The sequence below is a fragment of the Antechinus flavipes genome, chromosome 2, assembly GCF_016432865.1.
Source record: "Antechinus flavipes isolate AdamAnt ecotype Samford, QLD, Australia chromosome 2, AdamAnt_v2, whole genome shotgun sequence".
Taxonomy (NCBI): Eukaryota; Metazoa; Chordata; class Mammalia; order Dasyuromorphia; family Dasyuridae; genus Antechinus; species Antechinus flavipes.
The window spans coordinates 272,958,299-272,973,728 of record NC_067399.1 but is presented as its reverse complement, the minus strand read 5'-3'; the positions used below and the strand labels follow the sequence as shown (position 1 = coordinate 272,973,728).

The window sequence follows — 15,430 nt, the reverse complement described above, 5'->3', positions numbered from 1 at the left end:
GTACACACACACACACACACATATAATGGAGAGACAATGTGACATAATATTTAGAGATCTGCTCTCTGAGTCAAGAATTCCCTTCAAGTCTTGACTGTTATATATTGGCTGTATAATCCTGGGCACATCTCTTCATATCTCAGTTTTCTAGGCAACTATCCACTTTTAAGTTGCAGGAAAAAATGACAATTTAGGTTGGTAGAAATTCCTTACAGAATTCTTTACATGGATAAAGTCACATGTCCTTTAAAAATTATTATTGCATGAATATATCCATATCCATATCTATCTATCTGTCTGTATATCTATTTACTTATCAACCTATTTATAATTTTGTCTATGTATTTATCTACCCATCTACTTACTTATGATTTATTTATTTACTTATCAACCTATTTATCTATGATTTGTCTATCACCTACTCATCTACCTATATCTATCAATCAATCAATTATCTATTTATAAACTTTCCATTTATCATCTGGCTAATTATCTGTCTATCATCTATATGTTGTCTCCTCTAATAAAGTATAAGCTCCTTGGGAGTATTTTTTGCCTTTATATCACTAGGCTTAGCACAGCGCTTAGTACATAGTAGGTACTTAGTAACTTGTTGATTGATTGCTTTTAGCCCCATCTCCATGTGCCTGTCCCAAAATGCAGGCACTTCAAGATTCTGCTTTATTCATATTCTAATCATAAACCTTACTGCCTGTCACTTGGTAACCCAAAGTGGGCCTAATTCACACTCACTTGAATGCTTTGAGGAGTGCGTATCTATAGCTCCCTTTGTGAAGTTCAAGAATTGGATCAGCCTGAATACCCATTAGCTAATAAAAATCTCCAGCCAGATTCAGGAGATGGATGGCATTGAAGGTTCAGGGAAGAAGCTGTGGAGTTTGTCTTAATGTTTACTGTTTCCTCCCAAGATTTATTCCAGTGACAATAGTCAGGAAGAGACAATGGGCAGAAATCTGGAGATTTACACCTTGAGAAGGACCCTTTGTGAGTTAAGGAAAAGGTACCTATAGAGAAATGAAGAGGTAAATGTTTTTGGGCCAAGGAACAGTTAGGGCAAAACTTGTTAGTAGAAGAATCCTTGTGAGTAAGTTAAGGGCCTCAAGGATCTTCGGCCCCCATAAGATCCTTCATCTTCCAGGAATACCACCCAATCTCCTCATCCCAATGAAAATCATCAATCCCTTTTTGATTTTTCACAGGGCACTTTGTACCTCTTTACCCCTATAACATTCTACCTTATGTCATAATTATTGTTTACGAGCTGTAATCTCCTAAGTAGATCTTAGATTCCTTGAAGGTAGGAATCATATCATGTATCATTTTTATTTCCCATGCCTTCCTTTGGGGTTCAGTATATCTTTGTAGGAACTTAATGCAAATGTTGAACTGAATCCAAAATGTAATGCTTCAGGGATAGAAAGTGAACTTTCCAACTCAAGGAACACAGAGTCATAAGTAGAGCTGATTTTTCATTGTTCTCTATAAAGAAACCCACCAAACAGATCTTTACCTCCCTCTCTCTGGTTATACCCTTCTTGGGTCTCAAGATATTTTCTGGTCACACCCATAAAACTGAAAGGGCAAGGGTATCTGTGGTACAGAGATTCTAGGGCCCAACTCTGGGGACAAAAAAAATTATTTGAAAAAGAAGCATGAGACAGTTCCGAGGAGATCCCCAAAGGAAGTGTGAGTCTAGGCTCCAGGAGCCTGGGAGATCTGCATTATTTTTCTGGTCAGTAAGAATCACTTGGGAGGGATTTTCTTGGTTGATCCCCAAAACTTTGATGCCTAACTGAAGGAGCACCATGGAAATGCAACTCTGGGAAGCATTTTTTCCTTCTCCAGCCAGGGCATAGAATTCCCTGCTGGAATTTGCCTTGCTATTGAATTTCCTCTCCTGTCTTATCTTGGCAATACCTTTCCCAGGAAGCGTCCTCCTTTTACTCTTGTAGGGAATGGAGGGGTCACACTTAGCCAGTATCACAGAGACAGTCCAGTCTTTTCCTCTGGAGAACCTTTTAGCTTATTCTACTCCAGTTGAGAGTAGATACCATAACTAGACCATCTGGCAGGGCTCTAAGCTTCCCCAGCAGTTTGGTGCAACATTTATATGTTAGTGCTTGGGGGCAACTTCAGATTCCAATTTGGCCTTTTTGTTCTTCTCAGTCTTCATTCTACTCCGGGAGTCTCAGCTGCTATAACCAGAATTTTGGGTGCTGGATCTGCGGAGCCATACATCGGGCAAATTGGGCTGGCTATTGGGCAGTACAACAGCGCCACCATCACTGCCTCCCCCACCACGGCCCTTCCAGGAAGAGCTACTTTGGTGGGAAGCAGGCGATGATGGGTCATAGACGGTTTCCCGCAGGGCCAGCCAGAGAGTCTCACGTTTTCCATTCAGTTGACCCCTTTCTGGAGCTGGGGATCTAGCTGCATCTTGAACCTCTGGGGAGGAGACTGCTGAATCAGGAACCGGAGCACTGGGCTCTGAGGTGCTGAGGCAGGTCTCATCGGAGACGCTAAGCCCTTCCAGAGAGCTGGCTGAGGAACAGAGGCAGCGAGGGGTCTCCTCTGCCTCAGCCTTGGGGGAATGAGTAGGAGTGACAGGCTGGGTTGTGGATTGCGGAGTCCCCGTTTCCAAATTCTGGGAATCCTTTCCAGCCCAGTCTTTGGGAGCTGGGCTATTCTCCTTATAAGGAGAGGAGGTCTGTAGAGCGGGGCACTCGTCAAAGACAACGTGATGGTCCAAAAGGGCTCCTGGGGTTCAGGCCTCAGAGTTTCCTGGTGGATAGGTGGTGGAGGGGCCCGGGGATAGCAATGACTTTCTTGGAGTTGCAGATCTTCAGACAGCATCGAAGGACGATGGGACAACTTGCTAGTGGCTGTGCTGGTGTCAAAGCTGTTGCTTCGGCGGCGGGCTAGGGGCTGGAGCTCATACTGTTCTATGAATGCAGCTGAAGAGACCCCAGCAGGTCCTGGGCGGTGGCGGGCAGTCTTCTCCTTACCAGGCTCATGGACTCCATAGTCCCGGGGCAGGCGGCCACAGGGCCAGAGGATCTGGCCACAGTTCTTCTCAGGTCCAAAAAAACAGCAGAGGGACTGGAAGAAGAAGCTGGCAAAGCCACAGCTGATGCATTTGACCATCATGAGGAAGATGCCCAGCTTGCGGTAGAGTAGGACTGTGGCGGGTAACATGAGCACTCCCGCTGAGAAGAGGGCAGAGGCTCCCACAGCGGTCGCACAGCTCATCTGGCGGAGGGAGAATGCCACTCGGCTGAGCCGGTCCGGGTGGGGACAGAGGTGGTAGGAGATGCAGTAGTTCACAGTGAAGTCCACAGAGAGGCCCACGGCAGCGGAAAGGAAGAGAGACTCAGCAGCATTGAGCTGCCACTCCAGAAGCACGAGCAGTCCCAGAGTAAGCATCACCGTGCCAGCAATGGCTGTCACAGAAAATAGACTGAGCAGCACATTCCAGGTGCCCAGCAGGAGGATGGCAAAAGATAGGGCGATGGCCAGCCCCAGGACCACCACAGGCTCTGTGCTCAGGCTGTGCTGCAGGCTGTAGAGGTCCAGGCGGCTGGTGAACCAACCATTGCGCAGGCCACCGGGGGCTGTGCTCAGCTCTCCTTCGAGCCAACGGCTCACCTCAAGGTAGAAGCGGTGGGTTTGGCTGTAATCCACACTGTAGTGGAAATTAGTCTGAAACTGCAGAACCAGGGCCACCAGATTGCCCTCAGCGTCAAACCGAGGCCCCAGGTCCCTGACCCCATCGGGACTCTGTTCCAGGGCCATCATCTTGAGACAATGCAGGAAGAGCTGGGGACCAAAGGGGAAGTGGAAATGGCCACAACAGAGGCCAGGACCATGGTAGGCACACCGGTGACCGGCCATCCACCGCTGCAGCTCCTCCACAAAGCAGAGAGTGGGCTCCTCCTCCTGTTCAACATAGTAGAAGCTCTGATTGCGAGCCCGGTGGCAAAGAGTCAGTAGCCAACGCTGGGCCTGAGGGCCCCGAGCCGAGAAAGTTGGGTCACTCACCAGAGTGCCATTGCTGCGGGGGTCCAGGGGATCTCCTGTGTCTACAGGGAGGATGCCCCACACCATGGCCACTGGCATGTGCCCGCCTTCTCCCTGAGGCAGGCGCTCAAACATGAATTGTTGACGGTATTCGGCATCAAAGCGCTCAAAAGGGTGGCTGGGTCGGAAGACTTGTCCCCTGGGCATCGTCAGAGTAGGGAGCCGCAGCCGTGGACTGAAGCCAGCGATATAGGCCCCTCCTGCCGCCAGGGCGGCAAACCAGCAGATCCAGATGTAACGAAACTTGATAACACTACAAGGCAGCAGCCGCTGGAAGAGCAGATGGGAGGTGCCCGTCAGGGCCCGCTGCAGGGCACGAAGCTGACGCTGCAGGGCCAGCGCTAACCGCTGGTGCCCACTGCCGCCCCAGTAGCCCCAGGGCCGATCTGCACAGGTAGGAGCCAGGTAACGCTCATACAGCACCATGGAGGAGGGCAGCCAGGTGAGCATGAGGGCTAGGTTGACCAGCACGGCAGTACCCATATAGATGGCAAAGCATCGGATGGCAGTCAAGTGACTCAGGTAGCTGGCATAGAAGGCTGTGCCTGTAGTGAGCCCAGAGACCAAGAGCAGGTAAGCAAAATGATGCATGGTATGGCTGACCCGTTGGGGGAGCCCAGATGAGGGCAGCTGGCCCTTGCTGAGGCTCCACAGGTCAAAGAAGACCAGAGTGTGATTGGCACAGATGCTGCTGAGCAAGACAATGGCAGTCAGATTGACGAAGGGGAAATAGGCCAAGCGGAAAGCCACTCGGTAGAGGAAGAAGGCAACTAACAGGGACCCTACCACCACCAGCAACACCATAAGTGTGATAAAGAGGGAGCGGAGGTATAGGGAGATGCTGAGAAAGATGGCTCCCAGCGCCAGCACGGGATACACCGTGTCCCGGGCGAGGTAGTGCCGGAACAGCTGCTGCTTGAGGCCCAGATCCATTCCTGTGATGGAGGTGTAGTTGTCGAAGAGCTCCCAGGAGGAGGCCAGGTTGTCCAGGTATATGCCCATCATGGAGGCCCCCTTCTTGGTAGGCAAGAAGAGAAGACTGTACTTGAGGGAGGGCACCTGGTAGTCAGCGGTCTGGGGACTCAGGAAATCCCGATCGACAAGGAAGTGCAGAAGCTGGTAGATGGCACTGACTCGGGCACACTTTTCAGGCACGTGGGTACAGAGCGGGTGCTTCTCCCTTTGGGTACCCAGGCAGGTGGGCACAAGGGCCCCACGGTGGTAATAAGGGGCACAGGCCCGGAGAAGAGCCAGCGTGCGGACAATGTCCCCCTGGGTGATGTCCAGGCATGAGGAGCGGTTGTAGAGCACAGCAATGTAGTTGCCGAGGGACCAGCTGGGGCAGCACTCATTGGCCGAGGTGCGCTGACACAGGTCCCTGAAGTGGGCATGGGAACGGATCTGCAGAGGGACAGCAGTGGAAGGTCTCAGGAAGCTCAAATGGCTCTGAGGGGGCAGCCCAAGAATTAGATACAGAGGATACAGAGCAAGCAGGATACAGAGGAGCAGGATGGCGACATGGGGACCAATGTCCTCAGCCCTCACCTGATGTTAATTCACCAAGTGACCATCTGGCTTCTAGCTTAGAGGAGAAGTCTGCCCCTTTGAGGAATGAAGGTTATCAAAGACACTTTGGAGAACCCAAAGAACAGCAATAGGTCACTCTCTTGTCTATTTAATTGGGGAGAATGGAGAGGAGAGTGGAGGGGAGCAGGCAGAAACAGTTAAGAACAGGAGGAATAGAGGATGAGGGCCAGGAGGATGCCAGGGCCAAGGTCATTGCCTCGTTCTTTACAGGGATTTCACACTTTCTACCTCCTGGGAGCTTTTTCTTTCCCAAAGAGGTCACATGTGATCCTATCCAATCCTCTCCTCTCTTCCTCCCTTTCCATACTCTAAGGTCCCCACAAACCCAGGTGGCTTACCTTCTCCTGCTCAATTCGACACATGGATTGAATGGCCTGCAGATTCCACAGGCTGCCGGCTGTGGTGGACATGAACACCAACTGGGAGTAACTCTTCTCTGCAATACAAACTCCAAGAACTTTAACCCTCCAGTCTTATAGACTCCCAAGTACCCCATTCAGGACCCTAAAATCCCTATGGGAAGTAGAAGAGACTGAATCATCTCTGTCTATGTGATAAGTGGGGAAACTGAGGCACAAAAAAGGGAAGAGATTAGTCCAGGCAGGAAGGGGTAAAAATAATTTCTGATTCTTAGTGTTCTCTTATTACCCTAGTCTCAAGTAGGATAGCCACTTGAAGTTTTCACTAAAGAGAAATTGAGGCAGACCCTATTGCTTCTTAAATGGGAATCTAAATTGTTACTGGGAGTTGATTAGTTCCTGTTGACCCAGGGACAAATAATTCCATACTTGTCCTTAAGATGCGATTCTTGTAAGGTCATCCCTCTCTGGTATACCTAAATGCTTGTTCACCTAGTTCCCAACCTTTTAATTGGGTTCTGTGTTTATGGTGAATAGTCCCCTTCAGGGAACTAGTTCAAGGGAACAGAAAGTAACCAAAGCTGCCTACCTAAAGTCAGGCAGTTCAATAATTCTTGCAATCACAGAGAGTTTTGGCCCTGGATTTTAAAACATACACTTTTGGCATCTTTTCCTCAGAAGGCAGATAGTGTAGGTACCATAATCTCCATTTTTGCTGCTGAAGTCCCACGAAATCCTGTCCCACTTTTAAAAATCTGTGCTTCTGCTCCCTTGCTTCTTAGGCTTTCTGTTTGTATCCCTTGATCTTGACTTCTCCGATTCCTTGAAAAATGTTTTTGATCCCCACTGACTAATTTCCCTGGATGCCATTGACCCCGGGCTTTGCAACTTGCCTTTTCTTCTCACTTAAGCTGATCCTCATGAACTTGACCTGTGGCATACCTCATAGTACCTGCCAACCCTTCTCTTGTTTCTTCCTTTTGTTTTGATCGTATTTCTCAAGATTAGTTCTCATCTGCCCCATACTGCTATTGGCAAAGTCGCAGGGCTTGGGATGGACACGGGGAGTTCTGCTGCAGTGACCTGAGTCAAAGTGCTGGTTAGACTGAAGTAGCAGATGGGGGAGGAGGAAGGAAGTAGGGAACATATGGATGGTCTGTATTCTGTCTAGATGGGTAGAAAATAACAGTGAGGGTATCCATGTGCCTCTAGTAATATGATAGGGGAAAACACTGGATCAGAATGCTTACAGATAATGAGTGTCTTATTTGGGGAGCCAGGGAAGGGGGAGGGAGAAGGGCCTGGAATGTTAAATTAAGTGGGGGGCAAGATGCCACTCACCTGGGGGGCCACAGAAGAAGCCATCCTGCTGTCTGTCCTCCCAGGATTCCACCATCCTACGAGGCCGGACCAGCCATTCCTGGGCACTGTCCCAGTCCAAGGGGCTCATTGTAATAGAGCTGTCAGAACTGAGATAAATAGAGGAAGTTCCCATCCCAGAGTAAGCTACCAGCAAGGCCAGGAAATGTACTAGTAAGGGCTTAACTTGACAGTTAGCTCAAGAAGAGAGGTCAGCTGGCTATGTGATCACAGTTCTCTCAGTGGACAAAAAGGATATGTGCTTCTTCTGCCCTTTAAGAAGTTACCCAAGGCTGTGTGTATGTGTGTGTGTGTGTGTGTGTGTGTGACCACAGCAGACATGCCATCTTACAGGGACACAGCTATCCCACCCCCCCATGCCATGGCCCATACCTATTCAGGTCAGGGTCAGGGGTTAATGAGAACACCTTCTTGTGGCCAGTAAGTTCCTGTACGATTCTCCAGACTGTCAGTTTTTGCCCAATTTCTGTGTCCCGAGGCTCAAAACCCTGCAGTGAGGTTCACAGGAAGAGCAGCATTGTTAGGATGTGGTGATAAATCCTGCAACCAACCCCTCTTTTCCTTTAGTTCCACCAAGCCACCAGTCTATCTCCCACGTCACATTCCCATTAATGCAGAGACCAAAAGAGATGAAGCCCACCTAGATTACCTGACTACTGAGTAGCAATCTCTTTTTATCCTGAATGTTTCCTTTTCTCTTTAACTTGTCCATTCCCTCTTATGCTTCCTTCAGAAGCATTTTTACCCAGACACCAATTTCCCCCAACTAACTCCATTCCATCTCATTGTCTAGTGCAGGGGTACTCAAACTACGGCCCGCAGGCCAGATGCAGCAATTGAGGACCTTTATCCCCCTCCCCCAGGGCTATGAAGTTTCTTTATTTAAAGGCCCACAAAACAAAGTTTTTGTTTTTACTATAGTCCGGCCCTCCAACAGTCTGAGGGACAGTGAGCTGGCCCCCTATTTAAAAAGTTTGAGGACCCAAAGAGAGAAGCAGTGAGATCTGGTACTTCTGTCTTTCCCTCTTTGTTCCTCTGTCACTCACCAGTAAGGGCTCTGAAAAGTCAGGCATCTGTCCCCCAAGCAGCCCAGCTATTGTACAGAGCAAGACAGTGGCCAGGCATACCAGCAGCACAGCCAGGGGCCATTCAGCAATCAACTGGGAGTAGCTAGAAGGGAAGGGAGCCAGGGCATGAACTGGAGTACCCTAGCTTTCAGCAGAGAAGAGTTCCTCAGGGGAGGGGGCTGAGGACATTTCCTGATTACGTTGCTCTAATGCATTTCCCAAATTGTGCTCCATGAGACTCATCATGTGACTAGGTATTCCACAAGAATATTTTAATGCTAGTGAGTGCTTCCTAACAGCCCAGTATACGGCTTTTCTTCTGCCCTGAAGGGCACAGTGCTGAGCCACAGGTTATCCTCACTCTCCAGGCTCATTGGTGTTCAGGAGTCAGTGTCCATCCTAAAATAGCCCAACACTGGGCAAAAGATACTATCTATCTGTCTTCCCACTGCACATATGAACCATATATGCACCCCACCTCCACCTCAAAAGTCAAAAATCGGCAGAAGTGATTCTTCAGGCTGGTGATTGATTTCCACAAACATTTATCCCTTAGGGCTTGTGGATAGCTAGGAAAAACACTCATTGTAGAATGCTGTCCTTACGTGTTTTGCCAATGAATAATAAACTCTAAAGTACATTGTGACCAGTACTTTGGGAAATACTGCCATAAGAGAAAGCTATGGTAATGAAAGTTGGGGAGAATATGAAGTATAACACAGCAGGGGAAGAACATGATGAACGATATGAGAGGATAAAGGAAGACATAGTTCCTACCTTCTTGGCATCTGGAAAGTCTGCTCATGCCTGCAGATAAGAAAGATAGCTAATTGGAGAGGTATTTCTTTCACAGCAAAAGGAAGCAAAGCCCCCACCAGGTCCTAAATCTTTCAGTGACATTCAAGATGTTCTGCAGTCTGGAAGCCCTTCCCCAGCATATTATACCCTGGAACTTCCATATCCAGGAATTCTGAGACTTGGGCTCTCAGTCTCTAGCCTAATCCCATGGACAGGGAGTAGACTATTTTTTCCCCTATTGTTTCTTACCTGCATCCCATCCTAATCTCACTTCTTACCTGACGCTTACCACATGGTGCTGCACAGGTCTGGGCTTCCAGGAGCCATCCCTCTGGGAGGGAACAGGGGAGGGGCTGAGGCTAGAGTGGTGGGAGCACAGGGCAGTTCTGTCCCCAGGCCCAGGCAAGGTGTAGCCACCTCGGTACTCCTGTTGGACCCGGGGATAAGGGAATCGAGGAGGACCTGAGGGACTGGATAAATTCTGACCCTGTGGTTGGAGGGTACTTGAAACTGGTAATGGACCCAAAGAGATTAGGGGTGTAGTAACTGGGCAGCGATGGAGTGGGCATCTTCTCTCCTGATTTGGATCAGGCACTGGATCCTCAGTCTGGGAACTGTTTGGAGAGGGAAAAAAATAAGAATCAGAATTGGAAGGAAGAGAGTCAGTGAGGCTATCCCCGGGCCATGAATGTGTCCCTACAACTACAACACTCGGGGAAGTAAGGGGTCACTGCCTAGTAGATCTGGAGTCTTGAGGCCCCTCTGGATAGCTAGTCTCTGTGGCAACAGAAGGTGAAAAATGTGGAGTAGGGACAGGTGAGAGGGTTTTGGTATCTCTGTATTAGACTTAAATCTCATGACCCACCCTTTTGCTATCTAGTCAAAGGATTTGTTTTATTATGGAATACACAGCTTGGGTGACCTGGGTTTAGTTTTTAATTCTTTGAATGATATTGTTAAAATATACATTTGACCATGTCATGCTTGAGAATTGTCAGTGACAGCATATTTGCCTGTGGGAAAAACATAAAATCCTCAGGATAGCATTTAAAGCTCACCACAATTTGGTTTTTGCTTGATTTTCCAGTCTTATTTCATTTATTTATTTGTTTATTAATTCATTCATTCGTTTGTTTATTTATCTACTCTCCCTTCCAATCAAATTGACCTACAAGCTGCTTCCTGTATAGGACATTCCATTTTCTACCTCCCACCTCCACAAAAGCCACCTACTTTGTCTTCAACTCTTTCTATCCTTTCCTCAGATTCTTTGAATTCCTAGTTTGTTTTAAAGCATAGTTTAGGATCCATATCTAAGAAGAATCCTTTAATAAGCATAAGAACTCCTTCTTTCCCTCAAGATTACTAGTTATCTCTAACTCTTAACATTCTGAGTGTACATATTGTGACTCCTTCATAGATTACAATCAGTTCCTTGAGAGTGGGGATAGTTTCATTGTTGTCCTCATATTCCATCTACTGTCTAGTACTGCACACAGTGCAGTTTGTTGAACTGAATGAAATTAATTTAAATTGTGTGCAGAATGGGCATGATGAGTTAAAAGCTGACCTCAGAATCAAAAGACTTGGGTTCACCTTCTATCTCTGACATACAAGCTATGTGATCCTGGGCTAATCACATAATCTTCACCAAGAGTTTCTTATACAAATGAAATCACAGATCTGGTCCAATAAATTAATTAAATTGAGTGGCTTCAGGGAGGTTCAGTAGAAGTAGCATCAGCAAGTGTCATTTTTCAGTGCCATGAGCAGAACTGTATTAGAAATTGTTTGGAGACAATCCCTACTCACCATGCATAAGCAGAACTTATCAACATTTAGAGACATTTGGACTGTTGAAAAGAAACAATGAGTGACTACATACTCTATTTGTAGGGACTGCAAGAAGTCTTATTGGACCCACACTGGACTGGAAGAGTTTCTTTCCTAGCACTACTGGAGAGACTGTATGATACACTCTGCTTGCAGGGACTGTAAGAATTTCACTGAAGTAGACTGGGCTGGAAGGATTTCTTTCCTATCACTGCTGGGAGATTTCCCTGTTCTGTGGGTGGCCAGACTCTGTGAATGAGTTTGCCCTGGTTCTTATTCCAAAGCCAACATGACTGCTGTACTGAAGAAGCTTTGAACCAGGGTTCTGTTTAAAATGGAATAGGAGAAGGGATGGGGAAACAGAGAAAAAGAAGAAAGAGCATGAGTACAGGCTGTGTTTCTGTCCAGATACCAAATAAGTGGATAGAAAATAAAAAATGAACTCATTTTTGTCTTTCTGATGAAAAGGTAACTAACATTGTTGGCCACAGAAGGCTTAGAGATAATGTATTCTGTTCTTGGGGGGAAGGAGTTGGACAGCAGATCCTATCCTTTCTCCTAGGCAGTAATGGAAGACAACTGTCTTCTTTAAGATCAGAAATCTGACTGACACATAGGGAATACACATTGTTTGTCCTTCCAAGCATCGAGATGAGGAAAAGGAAGAGATGAATTGTAACTTTACATTCAGTTTACTTCAATAATCACTAGTAAATAACTCATCTGGTTCCACCTTTTTAAAAACCATTTTTGTTCTTTCTTTGTCAGATGTTATATAGATCCTAACTTCAAAAAGTACCTTTTTCTCCCATTCCCAACATTCCTAACTTCTTCCATTTATTCTGAACCCTGATAGATGATTGAGGAAGGAAGAATTTTTGTGCTCTGTTTTTCCTTCTCCAGAAAAACCTCAGCTACTGGATGTACCTAATACTCCCAATGTGGCAGAACTTGAGAATCTATTCGTCTTCTTACTGGAGTAGATCCAAACCTTCTGTTCTTCTTCTGCTTTCCCATGTTAAAAGAGCCAGATCCCACCCGTTACAAAGGAAAAATCTTTCTCAAACCAAAACTCTTGTTCCCTAGCTCCTATTCCCTAGATTGTTTGGCCTGATCCAATGATAATAAGAATTAACTATTTTAGCCTCTTCTTCAGTGATTTCCTCTTGCCATCTGAGTTCCCAGGAAAGAAGCGTAAGGCTGATTATGATGATTAATTTCCTGGATTTGCCTGCTTGTCTTGGAGAGATCCAGCAAGCAAATGAATGGGGGAAGGAATACCATATACATTGGCTTCAGCCCAATAGGGATTAACAGTCCTTGACTTCTTGACTCCAAGTCCACATCTCTTTTTCATGATGCCAACTATCTACTGATTTAGATGGAGAATGATGAGTGTATATTATATTTTACTTGCTCAATCAATCAATATTTATCATGTATCTATTATGTTTCCGGCATTGTGCTAAGCACTGGATGGAATCTAACTTTGTGGAATGAAAAAAGGGTAAAAATATTTGATTTTCTCTTTAAGTTGAATAATTATAAATATATGAGAAGCTATTTTAAAATAAAGTGGTAGAAAAAAGTGGTAGAGAAATACAGTGAAATATAGATTTTTATATAATACAAATAATCACCTCTTAATTTCTATTTTAGGACAGCTAGGTGGAGCAGTGTATAGAGTTTGGGGCCTGAAATCAGGAAGATTCATCTTTCTGAGTTTTAATATAGCCTCAGACACTTATTAGCTGTGTGACCCTGGTGAAGTCATTTAATTCTGTTTACTTTAGTTACTCATGTGTAAAATGAACTGGAAAAATAAATGGCAAAATGACAAGCTTCCCTCTCTCCGCAAAAGGGAGTCACAAAGCATCAGACATGACTGAACAACAATTTCTGTCTTAAATAAGATCAAATAATCCTTAAAGCCATCTCTTTGACTGCTCCTCAATCTCCTTGGTGATGACTTGGAAGATCTTTTCCCCATCATCAAAACGTATTTGTGTATTTCTTTTTTCTTTTTCTGAGTGCTCTACTTAATAAATTTTTCTTACTACATTTTCACAAGCTAGTTTGTGTTATAATTTTTTTCATTTAATATGTTTTTCCTTTTTGCTAAACTGTTCATGAAAGAAGAGACTATCTTATTCATCTTTATACTTCCTACAGTGCCTAGCAGAATGTCTTTCATATAGTGCAGGCTCAAATATAGTGTTATTGGGTGGCTTTCAAACATTCTCTCAAGGACAGGATTTTTGTGCCTTTCAAGGTAGTAACCTTATAACAATAAACTAATTCAGAAAAATGTAATAATAAACTACTTGATCTCTTCTCTTCTCCATCCTTGTCTTGCCTCTACACCCCCATCCCAGATAACAGATGTGTGATTTAACAGTGGCCTTCTAGAGACAAGGCCCTCCTAGTTGATGTCTAGAGCAAAGGAGTGACTCTAATTTCTTTTCAGGCTTGAAAGGACAACAGTACCATGGCAGAGGGAAATATCTGGAAAAAAGTAAGACCTTTCAAGGGTCCATAATTATGTGGTATATATAACTATCTACTCTGCCTTTAGGGAGCTCTGGTCACATAAAAGCAAGTTGTATATTTGTTTTTCTGTGCTGTGAACACTAGACTCATTTCCAGAGCAGTGATTCTTTCTAGCAGGGCCAGATGCAGGTCTGAGATCCTAAGTCTACTTACCTGGGCTCAACTTTGTGTATGTGACTGCCATAGGTGGGACAGAGACTCAAGTAAACAAACTCACAGGTACACACATGAGAACACATGGACATGCAACTTGTCAAAATGATGAATAAAGGCAAATAGTCAGACATTCATAGATGAGGAACCAAAGGCACACCCACAGTGTTATATTCACATGCACACACTTCTCTACACAATCACGTAAGCAGAGGCTCACAAGCTCATCCCCTGACAGATGGTCACAGAGGGTGGATGTTTTTTCCAAGGAGATGCAGGGCAAGGTATAAAGAACTGGAAATGATAGAGGTGGGAGGGGGTAGGCTAGAACTGGGAGACAAGAGAAGGGTTTGAGCCAAGAATGAAGCAGATAGGTCAAGCCACTGGGTTGGAGATAAGGAAGATGGGCAGGACTGGAAGTGGGGGCAGGGAGGAATGTTGAGATTGGGAAAAGACATGCAGGAGTAATGAGGGAGTGGTGTGTATGGGAGATGGCATAGAAGAGCCTGCAGAAATGATGATAGGAAACTATGGGAGGGGGGCCACGGCGATGCAGAAGGTGAAGAAAATGTATGAAGGCTGCCCGCGGCTGTCCAGGTTGTGGGGAAGGTTTCATGAAGACGTGGGAGATTGGGTTGGGTCATGGTCTACCTTACCTGTCTAGGGGACTGCTCTCTGGGGCTCGGTGCTGCCCTTCGGGAGGCTGCTCCGCCCTGAGGCCAGGTGTGGATGCGGAGCCGGGGCCCGGACCCGGGTTAGGGCCGCTGCTGCCTCGGCTCTCCATGCCCGTGGGCGGCGCCGCTGTCCGGTCTCTAGTGCTGAAGCGGCCGTGGAGGCTGCTTCACTGCGCCTGCGTTTAGGCAAGGCAGTCCCAGTCAATGGGCGTGGGTCGGGAAAGGGCCCAGCCAATGGACCCAAAGCCAGGTGGGGTAGGGCGGAGTCGAGAGGAGGGGGCTGGTTCCCCGGGGTGCTGCTTTGAAGCTCTCAGTCTAGGAACTCCCGACCAGGCTACTGTCCACCACGTAGCTCTCTCAGAAGGATCCAGAATGGAGATCTGGGCGTTGGGAATCAGGTCTCCTGCATAGAGTTTTGTCTGGAAGGGGCTCTCAAAATTTCACTTTTTCTTTGTAAGACTCTGGGAAAACCACGCCCGACTCCTGTGTGTACAGAGAACTTAGAGATCTTTAAGAGAAGGAATGGAAATAGGAGAGAAGAGAGGACACTGAATAAAAGGGATAGAAAGGGGTAAAAGACGGCAATTAGAAGAAATTATATACATATCTACATGCACACACACACACACACACATATATATACAAGCATATATATGTAAAATCTATCTATCTATACTTCTCCCTAACTCCTCACCCTTAACTCCTTCCCCAGTTGTGGGTTATAGGAGTGTGAAGCTTTGGAATTTAACTTCATAGGTTCAAGACTGAAAACTTGGCTTTCTCTGAAACTTTTCTGAAGTGAGTTTCTAAATAACTGAGAGAGGTAGTGGATTGAGTAGCTAGCTGGGTGGATGTTGAGGGAAAGTGAAGGCCTGAAATAAGAAAAGGGCATTGAGTTTCCTCTTTCCTTGCTTAAAAATGCCATTTTCTC

The 15,430-nt window shown here is 46.3% G+C and overlaps 1 protein-coding gene across 1 annotated transcript; it reads right to left on the bottom strand.

The window, feature by feature from the left end:
- Positions 1-893: 893 nt before the first annotated feature.
- DISP2 (dispatched RND transporter family member 2) lies at positions 894-14,680 on the bottom strand. The gene is given in 9 exon segments (XM_051977081.1): positions 894-2,775; positions 2,778-5,499; positions 6,024-6,121; positions 7,386-7,513; positions 7,797-7,912; positions 8,471-8,594; positions 9,269-9,298; positions 9,568-9,903; positions 14,482-14,680. Coding segments are annotated over 9 exon segments (4,248 nt in total). The 5' UTR covers positions 14,610-14,680; the 3' UTR covers positions 894-2,209.
- Between the last annotated feature and the right edge of the window lie 750 nt (positions 14,681-15,430).